The sequence below is a fragment of the Bombina bombina genome, chromosome 1 (genome assembly GCF_027579735.1).
Source record: "Bombina bombina isolate aBomBom1 chromosome 1, aBomBom1.pri, whole genome shotgun sequence".
Lineage (NCBI taxonomy): Eukaryota > Metazoa > Chordata > Amphibia > Anura > Bombinatoridae > Bombina > Bombina bombina.
This window is the reverse complement of record NC_069499.1, coordinates 1462902986-1462930923: the sequence shown is the minus strand read 5'-3', so window position 1 is coordinate 1462930923 and position 27938 is coordinate 1462902986. Positions and strand designations below refer to the sequence as shown.

The window sequence follows — 27938 nt, the reverse complement described above, 5'->3', positions numbered from 1 at the left end:
GAAGATGAGAGAGGCCTGTAATTTTCATCATAGGTATACCTCAACTATGTGAGACAAAATGTGGAAACAAATCCAGACAATCACATTGTCTGATTTGGAAATAATTTATTTGCATATTATGGTGGAAAATAAGTATTTGGTCACCTACAAACAAGCAAGATTTCTGGCTCTCACAGACCTGTATCTTCTTCTTTAAGAGGCTCCCATGTCTTCCTCTCATTACCTGTATTAATGGCACCTGTTTGAACTTGTTATCAGTATAAAAGACACCTGTCCACAACCTCAAACAGTCACACTCCAAACTCCACTATGGTGAAGACCAAAGAGCTGTCGAAGGACACCAGAAACAAAATTGTAGACCTGCACCAGGCTAGGAAGACTGAATCTGCAATAAGCAAGCAGCTTGGTGTGAATAAATCAACTGTGGGAGCAATAATTAGAAAATGGAAGACATACAAGACCACTGATAATCTCCCTCGATCTGGGGCTCCACTCAAGATCTCACCCTGTGGGGTCAAAATGATCACAAGACCGGTGAGCAAACATCCCAGAACCACACAGGGGGACCTAGTGAATGACCTGCAGAGAGCTGGGACCAACGTAACAAAGGCTACCATCAGTAACACACTACGCCGCCAGGGACTCAGATCCTGCAGTGCCAGACGTGTCCCCCTGCTTAAGCCAGTACATGTCCGGGCCCGTCTGAAGTATGCTAGAGAGCATTTGGATGATCCAGAAGCGGATTGAGAGAATGTCATATGGTCAGATAAAACCAAAGTAGAACTGTTTGGTAGAAACACAACTCGTTGTGTTTGGAGGAGAGAGAATGCTGAGTTGCAACCAAAGAACACCATACCTACTGTGAAGCATGGGGGTGGCAACATCATGCTTTGGGGCTGTTTCTCTGCAAAGGGAACAGGACGACTGATCCGTGTACATGAAAGAATGAATGGGGCCATGTATCGTGAGATTTTGAGTGCAAACCTCCTTCCATCAGCAAGGGCATTGAAGATGAAACGGGGCTGGGTCTTTCAGCATGACAATGATCCCAAACACACCGCCCGGGCAACAAAGGAGTGGCTTCGTAAGAAGCATTTCAAGGTCCTGGAGTGGCCTAGCCAGTCTCCAGATCTCAACCCCATAGAAAACCTTTGGAGGGAGTTGAAAGTCTGTGTTGCCCAGCGACAGCCCCAAAACATCACTGCTCTAGAGGAGATCTGCATGCAGGAATGGGCCAACATACCAGTAACAGTGTGTGACAACCTTGTGAAGACTTACAGAAAACGTTTGACCTCTGTCATTGCCAACAAAGGATATATAACAAAGTATTGAGATGAACTTTTGATATTGACCAAATACGTATTTTCCGCCATAATTTGAAAATAAATTATTTCCAAATCAGACAATGTGATTGTCTGGATTTGTTTCCACATTTTGTCTCTCATAGTTGAGGTATAGCTATGATGAAAATTACAGGCCTCTCTCATCTTCTTAAGTGGGAGAACTTGCACAATTGGTGGCTGACTAAATACTTTTTTTGCCCCACTGTATATATACTGACAAATCCACTGAATGTTTTACTTAATGTCCACTCTAGCAATACAATTCCGCTCCTGAGCTGGACACAGGCGCCTAAGCCCATATGCTGCTTCTGATAAGCTTACCAGAGGCCAGGAGCATAAACTGCACAAAGAGAGCATCTGCAGACTGAGAGAAAAGAGTCATCATAAATAAGCAGCCAGTGCACATTTGCACACATCTACAGCACCGTTATTGAACACTTAACACTGAAATTTATGAAAGTTGACAGCTATTTCACTAGCTTCCCAAAGAGCTGCAGAACTACCATGGCGCAAAATCTAAACAGACAGAGAGAAGAGCTAAACACACTGCAGAAATACACGTTGCTCCACAATCTCCTTCAACTGTTGAGGACATAACCTCAGATGCCACACATCTTATAGTTCAACAGTTAACAGCACTGTTCCTACCCAAAATGGATCAACTCCAGTCAGGGATGGATTCGCTTGCATCTGAAGTGAAACAGTTCTTCACACAGATGGGACAAGCAGAACAAAGGATCTCGGATCTTGAGGACAGACAAAACGAGACCCAAACCTCGGTCTCAGGTATGGAAAGGCAACTGAAAGCATTAAAAGAAAAGGTTGAGGATCTCAAAAACAGATCGCAACGTAATAACCTTAGAATTGTGGGGTTACCTGAAGCAGTTTTAAATAACCTATTGGACTTTGTTCAACATCAACTACCTAAGTTGCTCAATATCCCAATAGGAATGTAACCTATAGTAGTAGAAAGAGTTAATTGTATAGGGCCTGACAGCATAGCAGCTGATCACAGAGGCTGGGTGTGGGGGGCGGAGCCAGCTATATACGGAGCAGTCACAGGTTAAGGTTGCTCCGTGCAATTAAGAGGCATATTGGCCTGAATTTTAACATATCAGAGCAGATAAGTGCCCATCGATATAATGTGAACATCCAATCTCAAGGTAATCACATTGTGGGTCCTGCAGCGTTTTTCCGACTTCAGATGGAATCATGGTTTGTGACTGCTTGGCCCATGGAGATGGATAGGCGCTATTTTGGAAAGGGAACGCAGCACTATTACATTATTTCTACTGGCCCTGCTGTTGACAAGAAAGGCATACTTAACTCTAGCAGTTTTTCTTCTTGAACGGATATTTGTGGAGGACGGTCATGGTGGTTGGCATGTCATTAGTTGCTGAGATGCGGTGCTTACTGGACAGACACCATGCTGCATTGGTGGATGCAATGAGCATGTCGCTTGGCATAAAGTGCAATTAGAGCAACATGCTTTCTAACTCTCCCACTCCTATTTCAAGTGTGTGGGTATGGTGGCGTTGTGTGGCCCCGGCGCTACCCACTTACTTCCCTGGAAACTCATTGTGGTACAGATTTGGAGCCTAAGCCTCGGAGCAGTGCACCAAGGGCTGGGATTGGAAAGGGACTGTCTCCTACTCATCAAGCACAGTTTGCGCAGAGTCAGATATATACAGACCTCTCTCCCACGATGATCCTAGTGTATACTTGCACCCAACACACAAGACCCAACAGTCCATTGATTTCAAATAGGAGATCACCCTCTCCATCACCTGACATTTGTGATGCGGATAGATCGATTTTGAGTTGGGACCCTGGTGGCATCACTAAATAGCTTTTCCTGATGTTTGGATAACTCCGAACAAAACTGGACTCTGGTCTATATAATATGGGACGCTAACTGCAATTTATAATGAGTATTGCCTGACTTATGTACATTTTGAGCAAAGCTTACAATGCAATATATTGTTTTTGTTTTACTCTAGGCTGATATTCTAAGCTAAGTAAGTTTATCGAGGTTACTCTGTCACCTGTCTAATACTAATTACTGTGGTGCACTCTTTGCATATTGATATAAAATCTAGACCAGCCCTTATAGTGATTATTTATGTTCAGGTGGCTTGTTTTCCTCTTAGCAGTTTAGTTTATACACTGTATAGTCACAGTTTTTTGAGCTTTAGTTTTCTTATATGTGTCCTCTAGTATATATAAATAGGAGGTCAAATTATTCCCATATACTCTAATTATATTTGAGTGTAATAATACCTGATATGGTCTACTTAGGGGTGACCTCTGATTTAGACCTACAGGGAGTTCTCAATGAACCCAAAAAACTCATTAATATCAAAGCTGAATAGTTTTGGAAGTAGTTTTTAGTTTGTTTTTAGTTATAGCTATTTTAGGGGGATATCTGTGTGTGCAGGTGACTATTACTGTGCATAATTATTAGGCAACTTAACAAAAAACAAATATATACCCATTTCAATTATTTATTTTTACCAGTGAAACCAATATAACATCTCAACATTCACAAATATACATTTCTGACATTCAAAAACAAAACAAAAACAAATCAGTGACCAATATAGCCACCTTTATTTGCAAGGACACTCAAAAGCCTGCCATCCATGGATTCTGTCAGTGTTTTGATCTGTTCACCATCAACATTGCGTGCAGCAGCAACCACAGCCTCCCAGACACTGTTCAGAGAGGTGTACTGTTTTCCCTCCTTGTAAATCTCACATTTGATGATGGACCACAGGTTCTCAATGGGGTTCAGATCAGGTGAACAAGGAGGCCATGTCATTAGATTTTCTTCTTTTATATTCTTCTTTCTTGCCAGCCACGCTGTGGAGTATTTGGACGCGTGTGATGGAGCATTGTCCTGCATGAAAATCATGTTTTTCTTGAAGGATGCAGACTTCTTCCTGTACCACTGCTTGAAGAAGGTGTCTTCCAGAAACTGGCAGTAGGACTGGGAGTTGAGCTTGACTCCATCCTCAACCCAAAAAGGCCCCACAAGCTCATCTTTGATGATACCAGCCCAAACCAGTACTCCACCTCCACCTTGCTGGCGTCTGAGTCGGACTGGAGCTCTCTGCCCTTTACCAATCCAGCCACGGGCCCATCCATCTGGCCCATCAAGACTCACTCTCATTTCATCAGTCCATAAAACCTTAGAAAAATCAGTCTTGAGATATTTCTTGGCCCAGTCTTGACGTTTCAGCTTGTGTGTCTTGTTCAGTGGTGGTCGTCTTTCAGCCTTTCTTACCTTGGCCATGTCTCTGAGTATTGCACACCTTGTGCTTTTGGGCACTCCAGTGATGTTGCAGCTCTGAAATATTGCCAAACTGGTGGCAAGTGGCATCTTGGCAGCTGCACGCTTGACTTTTCTCAGTTCATGGGCAGTTATTTTGCGCCTTGGTTTTTCCACACGCTTTTTGCGACCCTGTTGACTATTTTGAATGAAACGCTTGATTGTTCGATGATCACGCTTCAGAAGCTTTGCAATTTTAAGAGTGCTGCATCCCTCTGCAAGATATCTCACTATTTTTGACTTTTCTGAGCCTGTCAAGTCCTTCTTTTGACCCATTTTGCCAAAGGAAAGGAAGTTGCCTAATAATTATGCACACCTGATATAGGGTGTTGATGTCATTAGACCACACCCCTTCTCATTACAGAGATGCACATCACCTAATATGCTTAATTGGTAGTAGGCTTTCGAGCCTATACAGCTTGGAGTAAGACAACATGCATAAAGAGGATGATGTGGTCAAAATACTAATTTGCCTAATAATTCTGCACTCACTGTATAATTACTGTTAATGCAAAAAGGAACCTCTGAGGAGTACAGCCACTCGTACTTCTTGAATGAGTTAAGGAAGTTATGTACAATTCTTTTTTAATTGCAAACTATCCACTTAATGTGGGGGAGCTGCCAACGGTCGAGGTAGCGCTCTGTACTTTGTTCTGTTCAATAGTTTTATGTGTAGGTGGTATTTGCTTCCCTTAAAATTAAAGAATAGCTAGTCCCTATTAATACCTATAACCCTTTTTGCAAACTTTACAAACCATGTGGCAATGGTATCAAGCTCACCATTTATGCTGCTCCACTAATAATCCTTACATTTATATACTCTGTCGCCAATTATGTACACACTCTGGTATTGGTAATTATGCTCAGAGTGTTTTTCTGTGGTTTCCTTTGAAAAATACCACAAATGCAATCATGTATCATTATATATAACCTGTGAGTAGTCTTTCATATATCTCTTCAACCTAAACTAATCATTTCCTCTACCACAGGTTAAGTACCACCTAGAATATCTCACTGTTTGTTTCTACGTTTTAACATGAGTTCATGGATAAAGAGAATGCTTACAACCTTCTGTACAATGATTGATTGTGATAATCTATTGCATTTATAGAATTTATAATCTTGAATTCTTTAAGATTACTATAAAACATGTTAGATATCTAATTAATCTAATCAGCAATTTATAAGGCTTGTTATAGGTCATTTTTTTTGTTTGTTTATTTCCGTGTTACTGTAAATCTACAAGACTAATATGCTATGTACCTATTGCTATTTTATGTCAAACTGTTTTTTGTTTATTATGAAAAATCAATAAAAAAAAAATATTTAAAAAGAAAAAAAGGAAGCTGGGTGGGAAAAATAATTTACACTCCAGACATGGGACGCAAGAGGGGGGTGGCAATATTATTTAAGAAAACTTACCAATAGATATACAGGAAAAAAATATTGATAGAAAAGTAGGTTTATAATAGCAAGAGTAAAATACTATATAACATATGCAATGTATATGGGCCTAACAACAACAAAAACTCTTTTGGTCAAAATTGCAAACCACCTTACTATGACCGATATCCCCTTGGTAATTGGTGGAGACTTCAATATGGCCCAGAACACTCCTCTAGCAGATTTCAAGACCCAGCCAATCAAATTAAGACCCCAAAGAAGACTAGATCATCTAATACAGAATCCAATTTAATCTGTGCATTTAAAAACACCCTGAACTTGATAGATGTATGGAGAGTTCGAAATCCTGATAATAGGGAATACACATGCGTCTCTAAGACACACAACACTCTATCCAGAATAGAGTATTTCCTAATTTCACCTAGAATCCATATGCAGATTTTAGATATAGGCATCTCTCAAATAGTAATATCAGATCATGCCCCCATCTGGTTCTGCTTTGAAGTGCAATCTGAAAAACCTAAGGGCAGCCACTGGAGATTCCACCATTTCCTCACACACAATTCAGATTTCAAAGACTCTCCAAGATAAACGGAATGACTAGGTCACTCTCAACATTCCCAGTAAGGACAACACTGACCTCTACTGGGATGCCTCCAAGTCAGTGATGAGAGGGGAAATTACCTCCTTCATTGCTAACTTTTGCAAACGTACGAAACCCTAGCTGAGCAAGTCCTAACAACAAATAGCAACTATCTAGCTAACCCTTTCTCAGTAACACAAGATAACTTTACTTTACAAAAAAGAAAGAGAGATGCATTTCTTACCTTGGTAGACAATGCTTACAGAGCTAACATACAGGGGAAATACTATTGGTATGGCAATAAAACTGGTAAACTACTGGCGAATCTCACTAAGGTATACAGTCCCAGATCGCATGTGTCAGCATTAAAAGTAGAAAAGGACAGAAAGACTAAAAATAAAGATATTGCAGAAGGTTTTAGGAAATATTATCAATCGCTATACAAAATCCAAACCCCTGATGAATGACAGCAGCACAGATTTTGGGAGAGGGTGACCTTACCAAAGGTGACTATAGACCAAGCAAATAGTTTAAATGCCCCTATAACACCAAAGCAAGTATTGTCTTCCATAAAAGACATGAGTTCAGGGAAAGCTTGCCTATAGAATACTATAAATTAACGACCGCCACACCTGCAGACATTTTTACTGATTCAACAATATGTGTGATACCAAAGGATGATAAAGACCCCAAACTTCCCAACTCATACCACCTATCTCCCTACTCAACAGCAACTATAAGATTTTGACTAAAATACTAGCTGGCTGACTTGCTATTATTATGCCACATATACACAAAGATCAGTCGGAATTCATTAAAAATAGTTAATCAGTTACAAACATCAGGAAAGCATTGTTAGTACTTGCCTATTAGAAAGATAAAAATAAAACAAAATGGGAAAAAGAAAGACTTAGCAAATGCTTGCCTTCTCGCACTTGTTGCTGAGAAGGCGTTTGATAGGGTAGAATGGCAACACTTATCCCACACCATGAAACTGTTTGAATTCTTAACACTAATAAATAAACTATATACCAATCCTATGGCAGCAGTGATGGTAAACGGACAATTATCCCACAATTTCACGTTAGAAAGAGGCACTAGACAGGGATGCCCCGTTATGCCCTCTATTATTCGATTTGTCCATAGAGCCTCTGGCATGTTTGATAAGAAAATAACTAGATGGGATACAAATTGGGAGCAATGTCACAAAAATATCACTTTACGCTGATGACATGCTGTTATTTATAAGAGACCCCCCTAGAAATATCCCCAAAGTTATGACATTAATACAGCAGTTTGGAAGTTTTTCAGGACTCAAAATAAATATAGATAAGTCTGAAACAATGTGGTTAAAGTAAGAAACTTCTTCTACTATAGAGGGTTGGGAATTTAAAACAGTGAAAGACTACTTCACCTATTTAGGTATACGTATACCAAGAAACTCTGCAAAACTGTATGAACTAAACATTCCCCTATTATTAAAGCATCAGAAAACACAATAAAAGCCTGCATCTTCTATTTCAGGTAGAGTAGGACTGCTAAAAATTATACTCTTCCCGAAATAACTATATGCTCTACAATCTTTGGCATATTTTCTCACCAAAACAAATATTCAGAAGTTACATGCACAATATTTCTCCTTCATTTGGCGTGGTGATACACATCAAATTAGCATGTGTAAAATGTTTCAGCCCCCCAAAAGGGGAGGTTTCAAAATACCAAAAGTGCAGTGGTATAACTGTGCTGCATTGGCAAATATATCAATAGACTGGGTAACAGGGGTAGGACACTTAACAGTACCAGAAATAGAGAGGGAACTAATATCACCAATAACGTTGTGTTTCCTCCCGTTTATAGATCTTAAGAAAACACCAAGTATAATAAAAGATACTGCAGTGTTTAGAGATCCTATATTAGCTTGGAGAAAAATATCTCAATGGTGGGGTCAGAAAGGAGAGGGAAGTAGACACCTACCAATATGCAGAAATTTGAGCTTTACACCAGGTCTTAGTATGAATACATTTAAGATATGGGCAACTAAGGGATTGAAAACCATAGGACATATACTAGAAAACCCCCAGAAGAAAATGATCCCCTACAGACAACTACAGGACAAATAGGATCTACCTAATCAACTTTACATACCTACAGGTCAGCCATTATATTAATTAAATATTCAGAGCAGCACTAAACATTTGGGACAAATCTCATTGGGATGAGTTGATATCATTATTCGCACATGGAAATAGGTCAATTTATCTCACTTACGAAATGCAACTAGAGGCACAAGCGGATGAAGTGCTGTCCACCATAGCAAGACAATTGGAAAGAGATAAAGGCTGTACTCTCACTAAACAGGACATTATTGATAGCCTTGGAAATGTTAGGAGGGCCACACTGTCATCAAATCTCAGGCAAACACAACTTAAACTACTGCACCGAGGGTATATCACACCTAGCATAGCAGCTAAATGGGATACATCTTTAGACAATAAGTGCAAGAAATGCTCATTTGAGAACCCCTCCCTGGGCCATCTGATGTGGAGTGGCCCCAAAATAAACAACTTTTGGAAGATATTAGAATATTGGCTCAACAAAATATGCAAAACTAAAATAACCCTGACGTGCACCTGACGATGACACTAACAAAGGACACACAGACAAACAGACTCTCTAAGCTAATAAACACCATCCTTCTGATGGCAAGAAAGTCAATTTTAACACAATGGATAACAAATAAACTCCTCCACATTAACAGCCCTTAAGAAATCATTATATCAACAACTACTGATAGGCAGGCAGATGTTAAGGGAGATTTAAGCAATAGGGTTAAAGGCTTTATCACAAAATGAAAAGTGTACATGATTTTAACCTTGCCTGAACAGACACAGAGACACATAATTGCCCCTTCTCATCCTCAATATACATTTTAGAGGAGAACTTAGAAGGGAAATTGGTATTTTTATGAAAATTGAGGTTGATGGAGGACACAAGGTATATAAGAATAGGAATGAAAAAACATATGGCTCTGAAAGCTAGACCCCCCCTTCTCAGGGGATACAGGAATGTGTTCAATTGTTTTATTGATTGATTGATTGATTGGTTAATTAATAAGTTAATTAGTTTATTCTAATTTTAATTTGGTTTAATTTGAGTTATATTATAGTTTAATGGACAGTTAGAAAGTTGGGAAAAGAAAAAGAAAAAACTGGAGCTGAAGATATAAATTTACTACTAAACGTTTATTGTACAGTACAAACATCCATGTAATGCAAATGTACTGACTGAATGTACTTTTAATTTTTTTACCGGGCATTGAGGTCACGTGGGTAAAAAACCACTGCTCTAGCATATTACAACACTTTCCTATGATACTATTATGTCCCTTCCATAATAAAAAAAAATTAGAGCATTTTATTATTAAAAGTAGTGTCCCTTTAAAAAAAATTCTGTCACATTTGAAAGTGTAAAATCAGTACAAGTTTCATGTTACAAGATTAAGAGGTGGAAAGTTCTGCGCATCAAGGAAGTTATTCCAGATATTTATGATGCAATGGTAAAAAGTGCTGACACGTCCTGAGATAATGAATTCCTCGTCTCTGATGAAGTGTGCCTGGTGGCACAGGAAACGCGTTGGATCTTTTTGGTATGACCTATTGTTTGAACAACATGTAAATACCTTGTATGCAATAAAATAGACTTTTATTTGCAACAGAGGATTAGTCTGCAACTATTTTCTTATTTGATACATAATGAATTTGCAGCAAGATAAGACGTTTTCAGGTCTTAGTAGTCTAATCAAACGAATGAAGTAACAAATTAACGTTATTTCTAAATATTGGCTAGATTACTGTAAAGCGCAAGCGAATTCTGCGTTTTTAGCTTTTTGCGTGTGTCAGAGATAGCGCATTGTATCATAAGTTGAAAGTAAACGCAAATGCGAAAGCGCAATTTCGATTTACACTCGTTGGGTTAGCGAGACTTCAGAGCTTGCGTAAAGGGTAGGGGAAGAAAAAGCTTGCATTAAACAAAACATAAATACATGTAAAAAGTACAGTTACACTCATATAAACACTGTCTGATAAAAAAGGGGTCAAAGGTATATGGTATAAGGTGTTTGACAAAAAGGGATGCAAAGGGTTTTAACATATATATATCTAAATATATGTGTGTGTATATATATATATATGTGTGTGTATATGTATTTACATATACAAATATAAACACATAAATACATATGTACACACACATATATACATGTATACATATATATATGTGCATTGGAGCCCTTTGAAGTCATTTACCTGAAAACATTTAAAAAAAATTTTTTTTTCAATATTAATATTTATTAATGGCTTTAACTATGTATTTACTGTAAACATTTAAATAGATATTCCTGTATATATCTATACATAAATATATAATTTTATATACATATATATATACTGTATATATATATATATATATATATATATATATATATATAGATATATATATATATATATATATAGAGAGAGAGAGAGAGAGAGAGAGAGAGAGAGAGAGAGAGAGAGAGAGAGAGAGAGAGAGAGAGAGAGAGAGGTATAGATATATAGGTATAGATATATAGGTATAGATATATATTTGACCTAAAAATCATCATATGTATACAGAAATATTTATTTAAGAATAAATAGAACATATTCTTCTATGTAAAGAATATTAGAATGTGAAATATTCATAATTCATGTTTAGTTCAGCTCTCTTGAAAAAACACAGTCGGATTAGCGCACAAGTATGGGTGTTACTTCCCCCCCCCATTTTTTTCCAGTTTTCACGCTCCATTAAAGCCTGTGGGAGAATACGTCAATGCAGTTGCAATATTCGAAGTTCAAGTTTTCACGCCAGGTTTTCACTCACTGCAACTTTTACTTTCAATTTGTAATAAAAGCGCAACCTGTTGCGTGCAAAAAGTCTCTATCTAGCAAAGTTAATGTGTGAGCGGGAGTACAAAATAGCGCTCCACTCGTATAAATAAGAGAAAGAAACGCCACAAAAACATCAGCAAGTGAGAGTATGCTCAACCAAAAAAGTATTTTTTAGCTTCTTGCAATACATTTGTATTAAATACAATTCTAAATATTTGAGCCAAATAATGAATAGGTGGAATAAGAGTTTAAATTAAAGGGACAGTAAAGTCAAAATTAAACTTTCATGAGTTGGATACTGCATGCAATTTTAAACAAATTTCCAGCTTGCTTTTGTTATCTTATTGTATCCTTTGTTGAAAAGCATACCTAGGTAGGTTCAGGAGGAGCAAAGCTGGTGATTGGTGGCTTCACATATATGCCTCTTGTCATTGGCTGACCAGATGTATTCAGTTAGCTCCCAATAGTGCACGGATGCTCTTCCAACAAAGGATAACAAGAGAAAAAAAAGTAAATTTCATAACAGAAGTACATTGGAAAGTTGTTTAAAGATGTATGATCTATCTGAAACACATATGAAAAATGTTTCATGTCCCTTTAAACCCTTCGTTACTGGGAAATTCAGAGGAAAACACCCTGGAATACTGGAACATTTTTAGCATTTTTACAATATACTTCCATTAGCAAAAATGCTTCTAGCAAAAAGTTCTTACTGTTTTTCAGTGGCAAACACACATATGCTGTGAGGGCCACCACACTTTCTTAGACCGTCAGCAATGGCTTGTTTTATACAAATTAATGGGACATAATACTCATATGCTATATTACTTGAAATTGATGCAGCATAACTAAACAAACTGACAAGAAAATATCACCTGAACATCTCTATGTAAATAATATTTTACCTCAAAGTGTCTTCAGCTCACTAGTGTAAGTGCTCTGGTAACAGTTATACTTCAACTGCTGTCCAGCTGCAGCTTGAAGGGGAAAAAAATAGCCCATCAGCAGTGCTGAGATCATGCTATGCTTTGCTGTGAACTCATGAGATTTCACTGAAATCTTGTGAGATTTGATAGTAAACTTCTTTAAAGGGACAGTTTACTCAAAATTTGTCTCCCCTTTAATTTATTCCCAATGATCCTCTTTACCTGCTGGAGTGTATTAAATTGTTTACAAGTATTTCCATTACCCTTATATTGGCATTTTCAATAGTTGATTTAGCCTGTGGTATCCCTCCCCATCCATCCTGAAAGTTTTTGGCCTTGAGGCCATGCTATGTTAACACAGCCGGTAGAAGAAATTACACTCCCAGTGGGTTATAGAAGAGATAAGGTAATACAATATTAATTTTCCATTGTTCTCTCCAAGTATTGGTGATTGGTTCATGGACAGATATAAGATAAAGAAGCAGGTATATGTACACAATGTGATAAAGTAATGAGATCTGATTATACCTACAAGCTCAACCCATATTATTAGGTTGTGACTTCAAAACACAAAATCAGCTAATTCATATACACAAATAAGCCTTAAAAAGCAAATCTCATACATGTTATACTCTGCAGCTGGAAAAAAAAGTAATTGAAAACACATTAAGGGAACAACAATTTAATAATATACTGTCCCTTTAAATTAAATAGGGAAATAACATGACTGTGCCTACACATGCCAGATGCATGCTCCATTGCATGTCCTGGGACTAGTATCCTGATTGGCTGCTTAACCCCTTAAGGACAAGGCCATTTTTCAATTTCTTTCCCTTAAAGGGACACTGTAACCAAAACATTTCTTTTGTGATTCAGATTGAGCATGAAATTTTAAGCAACTTTCTAATTTACTCCTATTAGATGCCGGCCCATTTTTGGTGAACAACCTGGGTTGTCCTTGCTGATTGGTGGATACATTCATCCACCAATAAAAAATTGCTGTCCAGAGTACTGAAACCAAAAAAAAGCTTAGATGCCTTCTTTTTCAAATAATGATAGCAAGAGAACGAAGAAAAATTGATAATAGGAGTAAATTAGAAAGTTGCTTAAAATTGCATGCTCAATCTGAATCACAAAATAATTTTTTTGGGTACAGTGTCCCTTTAAGGACCAGGGCTATTTTTACATTTCTGCTGTGTTTGTGTTTAGCTGTAATTTTCCTCTTACTCATTTACTGTACCCACACATATTATATACCTTTTTTCTCGCCATTAAATGGACTTTCTAAAGATACCATTATTTTCATCATATCTTATAATTTACTATAAAAAAATTATAAAATATGAGGAAAAAATGGAAAAAAAAACCACACTTTTTCTAACTTTGACCCCCAAAATCTGTTACACATCTAAAACCACCAAAAACACCCATGCTAAATAGTTTCTAAATTTTGTCCTGAGTTTAGAAATACCCAATGTTTACATGTTCTTTGCTTTTTTTGCAAGTTATAGGGCAATAAGTACAAGTAGCACTTTGCTATTTCCAAACCACTTTTTTTCAAAATTAGCGCTAGTTACATTGGGACACTGATATCTTTCAGGAATCCCTGAATATCCATTGACATGTATATATATTTTTTTTAGAAGACATCCCAAAATATTGATCTAGGCCCATTTTGGTATATTTCATGACCACCATTTCACCGCCAAATGAGATCAAATTAAAAAAATTGTTCACTTTTTCACAATTTTTTTTACAAACTTTAGGTTTCTCACTGAAATTATTTGGAAACAACTTGTGCAATTATGGCATAATTGGTTGTAAACGATTCTCTGGGATCCCCTTTGTTCAGAAATAGCAGACATATATGGCTTTGGCGTTGCTTTTTGGTAATTAGAAGGCCGCTAAATGCCACTGCGTACCACACGTGTATTATGCCCAGCAGTGAAGGGGTTAATTAGGGAGCATGTAGGGAGCTTCTAGGGTTAATTTTAGCTTTAGTGTAGTGTAGTAGACAACCCCAAGTATTGATCTAGGCCCATCTTGGTATATTTCATGCCACCATTTCACCGTCAAATGCGATCAAATGAAAAAAAAAACGTAAAATTTTTCACAATTTTAGGTTTCTCAATGAAATTATTTACAAACAGCTTGTGCAATTATGGCACAAATGGTTGTAAAAGCTTCTCGGGGATCCCCTTTGTTCAGAAATAGCAGACATATATGGCTTTGGCGTTGCTTCTTGGTAATTACAAGGCCGCTAAATGCAGCTGCGCACCACACGTGTATTATGCCCAGCAGTGAAGGGATTAATTATGGAGCTTGTAGGGTTAATTTTAGCTTTAGTGTAGTGTAGTAGACAACCCAAAGTATTGATCTAGGCCCATTTTGGTATATTTCATGCCACCATTTCCCCGCCAAATGCGATCAAATAAAAAAAAACGTTCATTTTTTAACATTTTTTATCACAAACTTTAGGTTTCTCACTGAAATTATTTACAAACAGCTTGTGCAATTATGGCACAAATGGTTGTAAATGCTTCTCTGGGATCCCCTTTGTTCAGAAATAGCAGACATATATGGCTTTGGCGTTGCTTTTTGGTAATTAGAAGGCCGCTAAATACTGCTGCGCATCACACGTGAATTATGTCTAGCAGTGAAGGGGTTAATTAGGTAGCTTGTAGGGAGCTTGCAGGGTTAATTTTAGCTTTAATGTAGAGATCAGCCTCCCACCTGACACATCACACACCCTGATCCCTCCCAAACAGCTCTCTTCCCTCCCCCACCCCACAATTGTCCCCGCCATCTTAAGTACTGACAGAAAGTCTGCCAGTACTAAAATAAAAGGTATTTTAAAAATATTTTTTTAGCATATTTACATATGCTGATGTGTAGGATCCCCCCTTAGCCCCCAACCTCCCTGATCCCCCCCAAACAGCTCTCTAACCCTCCCCCTCTACCTTATTAGTAGACATCTTGGGTACTGGCAGCTGTCTCCCAGTACCCAGTTCACTAAAAAAAAAATGCTTTTTTTATATTTTATTGATTTTTTCTGTAGTGTAGCTTCCCCCCAGCCAAAGAGCAACCCCCCACCCCCTCCCAGATCCCTTAGATTCATTTTTAAAAATAATTTGTACTCTATCCCACTTATTTTTGTAAAATTTCTGTAGTGTAGCCGTTCCTACCCACTCCCACCCCGTGCACGCGCCCGCCCGTGCACGTGCACGCGCCTCCGTGCGTGCCCCAATGGTCACGCCCCCGATCCCGCCCCCCTAGACTTCATATGCCCCATCGATGGCTGCCCACCCGCCTCCCACGTTAGCTCCCACCCACCGACAATACCGGCCATTGATGTCAGACTGGCTCTCTCTGCATCGGATGGCCAAGGGGTGTTATTGCAGGATGCCTCCAGATCGAGGCATCGCTGCAATAACCGGAAAGCGGCTGGAAGTGAGCAGGATCGCTTCCAGCCGCTTTAAACCCCTAATGTCGTACAGGGTACATCGCTGGTCTTTAAAGCTCAGGTTGTGTGCGACGTACCCTGTACGACATGCGTCGTTAAGGGGTAAAAGTTCCTTTAAAATGGGGTGTGAATTTTTAGGTAAATATCTTCCTTTTTTAAAATAGAGATGTTCAGGTGATATTTTCTAGACAGCTTTTTACAGCTATGCTGCATTACTTTCAATTGCTTCAACAATTGGGTATCATGTAAATTTAAGTCTTCACAGTCAAAACACACACCGCCGCCAGATCTCTAAGCTTGAATATTGAGGCACGGGCCGTCACAGCCTATGTATGTTTTCTACTGAAAATCTGTAATGACATGCACATTTCAGTTTCCTTTCTACCCTTTTAACTTTTTCAAAGCCCTGTTTAACTCTTTAATTGAAGGACACAGGCTTTAAAATGCTCTGTTTTGTTACAGCATTTTGTTTTCAAAGAATGCTAATGCTGAGCACCAAGCACTCCCACAATGCTCCTAAGCAGGACTTAGCCAGTAATTGGTGGATACAGACATATGTCACACCTGATTGGCTTACAGGCCATGTACTTCACAGGAATGACAATGCATTGCACCTGTGCGCACTGCATTTTACTTTTACATTGCAATGTCCCTTTAAATAGCTGACTTTTCTTTCTTTTTTCCCCCTGTAAGCCAATGTAAAGGAAGAACATACAAAGCAAATAAGTCTAGTTTCCATTATTATTTTATGCAAATTGTTCAACAATGACCACCTATATTGTTTCAAAATTACAGTTGTTTATTAATTTTCTGCGCTCCCTATTTTTTAGCAAATTCTAAAGAAGTATTTCATTTTAAATGGAAATGATCAAATGCCCAATAATGAACAATGCCAAGGTATACACAAGAGAAAATAAGAGACCTTTGATGAGGTTTTGAGACAATTCATTCAAAGGAGAGAGCACAGAAACCAGTTATTGTGATAGCAAATATATAACAGATTTCCCACAGACTGAAGATGCATTCTTACCCTGCGTGGCGCAACATTCTGCCAAGTCATGTGCTGTATGGAGGTGATTAGTTGCTGCTGGGCCCTGTGGTAAAGCAAACATTAATTACAATCTACTCCACACCTGTGGTGGTCAAAATAGGGGCCTATTTGTTAAGACATCTGTTAGGTAATAGCATTGAATACTGATGGAAATTTGCTTCCAGCCAATAAGGATAGCACTGAGAATGGGACGGTTGGTACCAGCTGAAGAGTCTAAATTTAAAAAAATAAAAATAAATTATTTACTAAATGTTGTGCTCACTGCTGGAAAAGTAAGGACTGCATTGCACAGTCATTTGATCGGTGTATCAGATACTTCATACATGGACATGAAACCCAAAACTTTTATTTCATGATTCAGATAGAGCTTTCAATTTGAAACAACATTCCAATTTACTTCTATTATCTAATTTGCTTTGTTTGATTGGTATCCATTCTTGAAAATTTTACCTAGGTATGCTCGGGAGCAACAACAATGCACTACACTGGGAGCTAGCTGCTGATTGCTGGCTGCACATATATGTTCTCATTGGCTCACCCAATGTGTTCGGCTAGATCCCAGTAGCGCATTGCTGCCCCTTTAACAAAGGATACTAAAAGAATGAACCAAATTAGATCAAATAATTAATTTGGAAAGTTATTTAAAATCGCATGCTCTATCTGAATCATGAATCCAGGTTCCTTTAAGGCTTTATGAAAGGCAGGAATGTGGTGTCAGGTAGCCTTTGAAAGTAAATAAAGGGATATAAAGGTCAAAATTAAAATGTATCGTATTGGATCAGGATGATTTCCGGCGATGTCTGTCTGCCGCCTCAGAGCAGGCGGACAGGTTATGGAGCAGCGGTCTTTATAAGGATAACTATCTCTGCTGTAATGGTGGCAAGGAACACAGCTCTGCAAGAAAACTTTCATTTACTCAGGACAGGAGCATGAGTTTTCAAAATAACAAACAAAATGGGGGTGGGGGACTGTTTAAAGGGCCACAAAGTCCAAATTAAAGTCATGATTCAGATAAACCATGCAATTTTAAAAAAAAGTTCCAATACATTTCTTTTATCAAAATGTGCGCATTCTTTTTAAAAGCTCACTTTCTGAGGCTCCTGCTCTTACTGAGCATGTGCAAAAGTGCACCGTACATACATATATGCATTTTGTGATTGGCTAATGGATGTCACATGATATAGGGGAGGGAAAAATTGATTAACTTTGACATTTGCCAGAAAATATTCTACTGTTCATTTTAAATTCAAAGCAAGTGCCATTGCATTGTCTTTTTTATTGTGTATTTGTTAATTATTCAATATTTAGTGGTCCTTTTTATAAAAAAATAAGTTGACACCATTTGTTCAGTTGATTATTTGGAGAAGTTTATTTGGGTAGGTGGAGAAGGATTATGAAGTGCTAGTTACTCACAGGTATAGTTGGGATGGGTTATGGTAAGCACTAGGGTATCTAAAATATCAATTAAAGGCAAGATGAAAATGAGATGTTGGTAGTTGGGGGATTTAGTGGTCAATTGCTAGTAAAGCTGTGGTAGGAGATGTGTTGGGATCATGTTTTCTTCTTTAAGCTTAAATGTGAATGAGCAGTAACTTACTGGCGATAGTTGGGTATTATTCCTGATTCACCATGTTTCATTGTGTAGGCATTGACTCTGTAAGCGAACCATTGGCTTCGATTTTTGAACATGGTGTCCGTGATGTGCAAGATCTCGCCACATGTCACCTGAAGACCACCGCCTATACGCCCTTCCATGGACTGGTTCACTCGTACATAGAATGAATCCCCTGAAGAGCAGGAGCCGCTCTCAATGTCATTCAGCAGTTTGCGATATTCTAAGAAACACAAAGAAAAAGAAACATTTTCAAGGATTAAAGTTCATTGTTTTCCCCGCTATTGACATAAGAAAATTAAGTTGTTTTCTTTTCTTATTCCACAGTATGCAAGATAAGTGTTTTGTTAAAAAAATAGGTAATAAACTCTATGAAATAGAAAAAAAGAGAAGAAAAAGTAAATCAAGATATGTACAATTCAGTAATCTACTTGCTATTAGTCTTTATGTTTATTCTTTATAAAACATCATGCACCTTAAAATTAGTCTTTTATAGCCTAAGCTCAACTAAACTGTGTGATTTCCTTGTTAATTTTTTTTTTTTTTATAAATTTTTATTTGAGGTTCATTTAGAGGCATACAACATCACATAAATAGGTTCTTATGTCACATGAGATAAGATATCAGTTTTACAGGGAGTACTAACAATAAAAATGGATTATAAGAAACACAGAGCTAATAATATATGTACCATGTGAACAATATATGAATGGAATGTCAGTCACCTAGGGACCTTCTAAATGACACAATAGGTCCCTCTTGGACCTTCAAACATAGATGGAAATATTTGAGCAAAAGAAGGTGATTTCAAACCAAGGAGACCACTTATGGATCTTGAATGATAAACCTCATTTTTATAATGCTTAATATCATGCATAACAAATAAACTTGAAGCATCTTTCTTTTAACTTGATAGGTCACTATTGGACCTAACCTAAATATTAACTCAAGGTAGGAAAGAAAAATTATTTAGCATATTCAATTTGTAGGTAGTATTAAAAGTTGTGAAGGTGCGGCATAGGCTAGATAAGCCACATATTTAACCCTCCTAGACTAGGAGGTATATTATAATGGGGGGGGGGGGGGAGGTGGTTATATAAGTGTGGTGGGCAATGAGTACAACAGGAGTGTAGATCCAGCCTGCACTAAACATATATCACATACTATGATGTCAGGCTGCATAGCCCAATATAGCAGTAGCCATATCAACAAGTTGTGAGTTTAACATATAATGCTTCATACAGAAAGTGGAGAACTTAACACATGTGCTACGCCTATTCCTTTTCTATATTATCAAACTGTCTATTGTAACACATCAAATAAAGTTGGAGGGGGGGGAGGAGATAGGGGGATAAAACAGGAGGCAACTGGGTATAGATATACATTTAAACCAAATTACAGGATTAAAGGTTGGGCTGTAACACCTATTCTTGACAACACTTGGTAAAGCTTTAAAGAATATTGTATAGAAAGATATATCTATATATTTAACCAGACGCAGCTACTTTTTTTTAGCAAGCATTGGAGCTAACCTCCTACAGTAAAGTGCAACTATACTTAGCACGTATGGAGCACCACCTCGACCGCTGGTGGTGCAACCACACAAAACAAATAGACAGGAGGTACAAGAATGCCTTCATTTCAAGGCTAGACTGTAAGCAAAGCTGGCCACAATGTTGCAGAATAATAGCTGTGTAGTGCTACATTAAACTACATAAATAAAGCTGGTCTTTATTAAATCACTTGTTACTGCCTGTTTCTAGAAGATGTGTGACACTTGAGAAGGTTCATATCTTTACAGTACTATCTACTTAGACTAAGCTCCTGAAGGGGACATGGTAATTAAAGATATATAACTGAATTGTATAATAGAAAGGAAAGGATAAGGTGCCTGCAAGCTATCCAACCTTTCACCATCTTATAAAAGGCAACAGTGCATGTATATCAACAGGCTGTAAATATGAGAGACTAAGATAGACTGTATAAATTGAAAATTAACATGGCACAAGCATTAGTAGTAAGTAAAGTCAGTACAATGCCAAGAGGATAGTTTAGCGCGACTACATACTCATATGCATATTCAACGTAATGTGTGTCAGTCTATTCCCATGCCAAATGATAGCGATAGTATTAGAACCAGGTCTCACAAGCGTACAACCAATTTCCGGCTAAGGTGAGCCTCCAGGATCCCACTGAAGGGGCAACCAATCTGTACAAAAAATGTCAGGATATCTAGAGATTGGAAAGGAGCTAGGAATATGTATCCAGACTTCACTCAGAATCTGAACCAGGTTCCTTGTGGGTTTCTCCTGACATGCTGCCACGCCTGACCAATACTCTGCAGAAGTATGTGTGCCCTTCAGCATTAAGGCCACATTGCTCTCTTGAACACTCCTTGATCTTGCGGACGCAGTTAAGCCCCTCTCAACCTCACACAGCATAAGATTAGATTTCAGACTGGCAGGAGGAGGTGGAGAGCGCCGGGGCCCCAAAGCACCCCTGCCATCACACTCTACCAAGGTAACTGTGGAGGAGATTAGCTGTTGAGTAGATTGTGTTCCCCTATAACAAAACGCTGCGTGTAGCTTGTCCTCAAGAGCAGTGTGATGGTTTCGGAGTAAGCATCGTAGCTTATTGTAGAAATCAGTAGCCCTCTCCATAGTAGTACTGACTGCTGTAGGTAGTATTAAGTGAGTGAGCCAGAGCAATTATTTTTGATTTGATGAGTTATGTGCAATGTTAGAATTCAGCTGAACGCCCAATGTTGGATGGTGCTGCATGGAGTCAGAATTTAGTTATATAACCTGATAGTATTACATGCCTGCTGCAAGCAATTGGATAATGGATGTGGCATTAGGTATGAGAGTTTATAATCCCTTTGTTACAGGCTGTTGTTAAAGCGCATATATACGTTATAAAGTGGTTGTGAACATGTCCTGCTGTTATGAAGGTTTAGCCCTTTGAATGTGCCTTCATATTTACCGCTGCGTCAGGATCACAGTTGCGGTCACCATCTTAGATTACATGGAGCTGTTATGCTGCCTTCCTAAACCACAACTTTCGTTGGTGTCCACAGTCCATAATTCAGGTCATCAGCTGGGGGTAAGTTTGCCCCATATATTCCAAATTTGTAATCTGTTTTCCGGCCGTTAGGCTATAGATAGAAGCTGTTGCAAGGCCTCTGATGTCGGAGCTTCGTTACACTGCGGCCATTTAGGTGCACCGCCAAGCTCCGCCCCCCATATCCTTGTTAATTAAAGGGACACTGGACCCAAATGTTTTCTTTCGTGATTCAGATAGAGCATGCGATTTTAAGCAACTTTCTAATTTTCTCCTATTATCAAGTTTTCTTCGTTCTGTTGCTATCTTTATTTGAAAAAAGAAGGTATCTAAGCTATTTTTGGTTCAGGACTCTGGGCAGCACTTTTTTATTGGTGGATGAATTTATCCACCAATCAGCAAGGACAACCCAGGTTGTTTACCAAAAATGGGCCGGCATCTAAACTTACATTCTTGCATTTCAAATAAAGATATCAAGAGAATAAAGACAATTTAATAATAGGAGTAAATTAGAAAGTTGCTTAAAATTTCATGCTCTATCTAAATCACGAAAGAAAAAATTTGAGTTCAGTGTCCCTTTAAACATTGAAAAATGTTGTGAAGGAAGAACCCATATTGCCAGTAGCTATAGTGAAATTCACAGAGGTATTTCCCAAAGGTTAAACGTTACCTAAAGAATTGTTGACATAGAAAACAATGTAAACTACTTGGCTTAGAGCAATGACAAAAACTATAGGAAAATCAGAGAAATTGTTGTGGTTTTTACCTCAGTAAGAGACCAACCTGACAACTTTCCCTGCAGAACAAGAAAAACATTTCCAGCAGTGGAAAAGACAAAACATTTGATTTCTATAATTATTACAGCTATAGTTTAAACCAGAATTCTATGTGAATTGTGAAAGCAACACTAAAGTCATTTTTATATGTACATACTATATATATGTGCAAAGCATAATCCATGTTGCATTTTGTAATATTTATTGCGTGAGCGCTAGTTACAGTTACCATTGTACTTGAAAAAAATACCACCATAGTCATCTTTAGCCTACATTTGCAGGAATAGTTACACAGTATAACTCAGAAACTAAAAATGCAATTCTATCGCTAGTTTGGTGCACGCTACGATATTCATAATGGATAGCTTATGTTCATAACTTCCCTGGGATAATATATTATTACACTAACATTTATGTTAGATCATTTTTGAGTGCTAAACGGACATGAAACCCAAAATGTTTCTTTCATGATTCAGATAGAGAATACAATTTTAAACAACATTCCAATTTACTTCTATTATCTAATTTGCTTCATTATTTAGATATCCTTATTTTTGAAGAAATAGTAATGCACATGGGTGAGCCAATCATACGAGGCATCTATGTGCAGCCACCAATCAGCAGCTACTGAACCTATTTAGATATTCTTTTCATCAAAGGATATCAAGAGAACTAAGCAAATTAGATAATAGAAGCAAATTGGAAATTTGTTTAAAATTACATGCTCTTTCTAAATCATGGAAGAAACAAAATTGGGTTTCATGTCACTTTAAGACAATGGAACTAAAAAATTCCATTCAAGTAGGTTTTTTTTGTGTTTTTTTTAATTCTTTGCTATATACCTGCCATGTTTTTTTTAATGCTCAATAACAAGTTGTAGCTGATGGTTTTCAAAAGCACTGAAAGAGAAAGCAGAATTTCAACTTGTGTGTTAGTGCAACACTTAAAGACATATGGAACCCAAAATGTTTCTTTCTTGATTCAGATAGAACAGGCAATTTTTAAACAGCTTTTAAATTCACTTCTATTATCTAGTTTGTTTCATTCTCTTGGTATCCTCTGTTGGAAAGCATACCTAGGTAGGCTAGGGAGCAGCTATGCACTACTGGGAGTTAGCTGCTGATTGGTGGCTACACATATATGCAGCTTCTCATTGGTTCACCAAATGTGTTCAGCTAGCTCTCAGTATTGCATTGCTGTTATTTCAGCAAAGGACACCAATAAAATGAAGCAAACTAGATAAAATAAGTAAAATGGAAAGCTGTTTAAAATGACATGCTCTATCTGAATTGGGCTTCATGCCTTTTAACCGATGGCTGTAATATGAACACAGTAAGTGCCCTACTACTTCTTCCCATTGAACGTATAGGAAACGCTATATACATATTTGCATTATTTAGTAGTCCAGGGACACACCCCTTAAAAAACCTTTTGAGTATTGTCCATCGTAACGCCTTTGTTGTAGCCAATTAGTAGCAGATATAAATGGCTACAGCTCTGATCAGGCAATATGTAGAATGATTATGGTTCTGAATCTGATAGAATGCCTCTCTGGGAGCAGTTGAAAAACATCATTTTTTGCAGTAAAATTACAGAAAGAGTAGGCGAAAAACCTAATAAACATGCATTGCAAATTTTTTTCATTTTTTTTATTGCTTAATTATACTTTTTTTAATATGGCTATTTAAGCTTTGAATTGTTAAATATTTGCATACAAAATAAATTATTTGAAAATGATTTACAATGCTCTCCTTGTACAATCTGAGGAGTTTTGCAAATCAATAATAAAGGGCTTGAAACTCCTGGTGAGAATGTATATCTTCCTTGATTGTGGTTAGGGCTAGTTGTAAATTAGGGCACGCTAAGTTTTTGAGGTCTTTTTAATTGTTTTAATTATTTAGTTTGCAAAGACATGTTCACAAATAAATAAAGCGTGCGTACACTTTCACAATGTGTGCTTGTTGTATGAAAATGAAAGAGAATTACTCTACAAATCATGGGAAATGGTCTTGCTGTATGGAGAAGGAAACGGAGGACCCTGTAATTTGAGTCAAGTACTCACACTGTATGGAACAGTGCACACCTATGGTGCTAACAGTTCTTGGCACTATCAAACAAACACAAATCATGCGTATTATTTAACCAAACATGCGCACAAAATAGCAAATTCATTGTCTAATCGTTGTGTAAATTTCCCTAAATTACATATGTAAACTGGATTATTTAGTTTGCAAAGACATGCTCACAGTATTTATTAGAACAGCTCTCCATACAGATCATACAAGTTTAAAGGGACATAATACTTAAATGCTAAATCACTTGAAAGTGATGCAGCATAACTGTAAAAAGCTGACAGGAAAACATCACCTGAGCATTTCTTTGTAAAAAAAGGAAGTTATTTTACCTCAAATTTCCTCAGCTCACCAGAGTAAGTGCTGTGTAAACAGTTATATGTCAGCTGCTGTTCAGCTGCAGTTTAAAAAAAAGGGAAGAAATGAACAGCAGCCAATCAGCATCAGCAGTGCTGAGGTCATGAACTCTTTTACTGTGACCTCATGAGATTACATAGTACACTTCCTTAAACTGAATAGGGAAAAAACATGAGTGTGCATGAGGCATATGCTCCCTTGCAGATCCCGGGACAGACATACTGATTGGCTGTTTAAAGTCCTTTACAATGGGATGTGGCTACTGAGGAACTTTTGAGGTAAAATATATTTCTTTTTTACATAGAGATGTTCAGGTGATATTTCCTAATCAGATTTTTACAGCTACGCTGCATCACTTTCAAGTGTTTCAATATTTGGGTATCATGGCCCTTTAAGTTTTCTTTCCATGTCCTTTTAAACTTTTTTTCATGCAAAAATACTGCTTTTTCTTATGCATGACACATTTTAGTTTCATAGCCCTACAATCTCACTGCTGATTTAATTGGTAAAATCATTTTTTTTTATCAAATTGCTTAAGTGAATGCTAAAACAAGAAAGCAGCAACCTTACTTATCTATTATGTAACTGGTTTTATTATGTAGCTGGTCTTATCTTAAGCAGTTTACATTTTTTTATGTCAACCATTCTTTAAATAGCTTTTGCTACACAGGGAAGTACCAGAGCAATAGTGAAGAATCTGGTAACTACAGGCCAGTCAGTTTAACTTCAGTAGTAGGGAGATTAATGGAAACTTTCTTAAAGGGATATGAAACCCAAAAAATGTATTTCATGATTCAGAAGGAGCATGCAATTTTAAACAACTTTCTAATTAACTTCTATTATCAATTTTTCTTTGCTCTCTTTTTTTTTTTGAAAAGTAGGGATGTATGCTTAGGAGTCACCACATTTCTGGAGAACTATATGGCAGCAGGTTTGCAAGAATGTTATTAATTTGCAAGAGCACTAGATGGCAGAACTATTTCCTGCCATGTAGTGCTCCAGATGCCTACCTAGGTATCTCTTCAACACAGAATATCATTTGATAATAGAAGTAAATTGGAAACTTTTTAAAAATTGTATGCTCTGTCTGAATTACAAAATAAATGTTTTGTGTTTCATATCCCATATATATCAAATAAATGATTATAAAAGGAAGAATCCCAGAGTCCAGCAAAAAATGTAAACTCATTTATTGTTTTTCATTTACAAACTGAAATATTGTTTCCTTACTAATGTTTTACCACACAATATGTAGGATAACATACTTAACAGCATCAAGTTTTGTTCAAAGGATAAGCTCTCTCCCTCGCCAGGGACAAAAATAAGGACTAGTTCATGAACTCTATACGACACCTAACGAACTTTGGTCCTGGGGGGAGAGAGGCACGGAGTCACTCAACTCGAGATAAGAGGGCCGATTTATTTAATGTTGAACGGCATCGCCTGACATCGCTAAATGCCGACAGCATATGCTGATGGCATTTATCATTGCACAAGCATTTCTGGTGAAATGCTTGTGCAATGCCGCCCCTGCACATTTACGGCCAATCGGCCGCTAGCAGGGGACTTACATCATCCCGATCGTATTTGTTCGGGATGATTGCAGTCCGCCACCTCTGAGGTGGCGGACGAGTTAAGGAGCAGCGGAAAAAGCGGCATTGACTGGTTAATAAATCACCCCTATTGTGTTTGCTATCATTTTGTCTGGTTTATATCCTCTTTTATTTTTCAAAGTATATTAACATACTAAAAAGTCCATTGTACATGTGACATGATGAATGTTATATGAATACTTGTTGTTTTACCAATAATTTTTGTTGCTTTTCTATATTTATTACCAATAATTTTGCAGATTCAAATATAATAACAAATATTTAAACTTAAAAGAAATAATTATGACTTACATAAAGACAAACAAATTAGAGACCAAAATCATCATGGTTTTACTTCAGGGAGACCATAATGTCTAATCTAACTGACTTTTTTGATTATATAACAAAAGTATTATACCAGGATGGAGCAGTTAATGTAACATGAGATTTTATCAAAGCATCCGTCCTACACAACAAACTAATTAACAAATTGTATCTCCTTGGTCTAGACTTGAAAATTGGGAACTGGGTAGAATGGATAGAAAACATAGGCCTAGATTTAGAGTTCGGCGGTAGCCGTCAAAACCAGCGTTAGAGGCTCCTAACGCTGGTTTTGGCCGCCCGCTGGTATTTGGAGTCAGTGATTAAAGGGTCTAACGCTCACTTTACAGCCGCGACTTTTCCATACCGCAGATCCCCCTACGCCATTTGCGTAGCCTATCTTTTCAATGGGATCTTCCTAACGCCGGTATTTAGAGTCGTTTCTGCAGTGAGCGTTAGAGCTCTAACGACAAGATTCCAGCCGCCTGAAAATAGCAGGAGTTAAGAGCTTTCTGGCTAACGCCGGTTCATAAAGCTCTTAACAACTGTACTCTAAAGTACACTAACACCCATAAACTACCTATGTACCCCTAAACCGAGCTCCCCCCACATCGTCGCCACTCGATTAAAAATTTTAACCCCTAATCTTCCGACCGCCACCTACGTTATACTTATGTACCCCTAATCTGCTGCCCCTAACCCCGCCGACCCCTATATTACATTTATTAACCCCTAATCTGCCCCCCACAACATCGCCGCCAGCTACTTAAAATAATTAACCCCTAATCTTCCGACCGCAAAGCGCCGCCACCTACGTTATCCCTATGTACCCCTAATCTGCTACCCCTAACACCGCCGACCCCTATATTATATTTATTAACCCCTAATCTGCCCCCCACAACGTCGCTGACACCTGCCTACACTTATTAACCCCTAATCTGCCCTCCCTAACATCGCCGACACCTAACTTCAATTATTAACCCCTAATCTTCCGATCGGAGCTCACCGCTATTCTAATAAATGTATTAACCCCTAAAGCTAAGTCTAACCCTAACACTAACACCCCCCTAACTTAAATATAATTTTAATCTAACGAAATAAATTAACTCTTATTAAATAACTTATTCCTATTTAAAGCTA

At 37.8% G+C, this 27938-nt stretch overlaps 1 protein-coding gene and 1 long non-coding RNA gene across 2 annotated transcripts in view; one reads left to right on the top strand and one right to left on the bottom strand.

Moving 5' to 3' along the window:
• CARD14 (caspase recruitment domain family member 14) overlaps positions 1-27938 on the bottom strand; it is a 170691-nt gene that overhangs the window by 63397 nt on the left and 79356 nt on the right. The window contains exons 16-17 of the mRNA XM_053706463.1: positions 18606-18843; positions 16988-17051 (exon numbers count right to left, since the gene is read on the bottom strand). Of these exons, the coding sequence (XP_053562438.1) occupies positions 16988-17051; positions 18606-18843 (302 nt within the window). The remainder of the gene's footprint in view (positions 1-16987; positions 17052-18605; positions 18844-27938) is intronic.
• On the top strand, positions 10238-18944 carry LOC128653296 (uncharacterized). The gene is made up of 2 exons (XR_008401346.1): positions 10238-10307; positions 18654-18944. It is a non-coding gene; the product is annotated as an uncharacterized LOC128653296 (long non-coding RNA).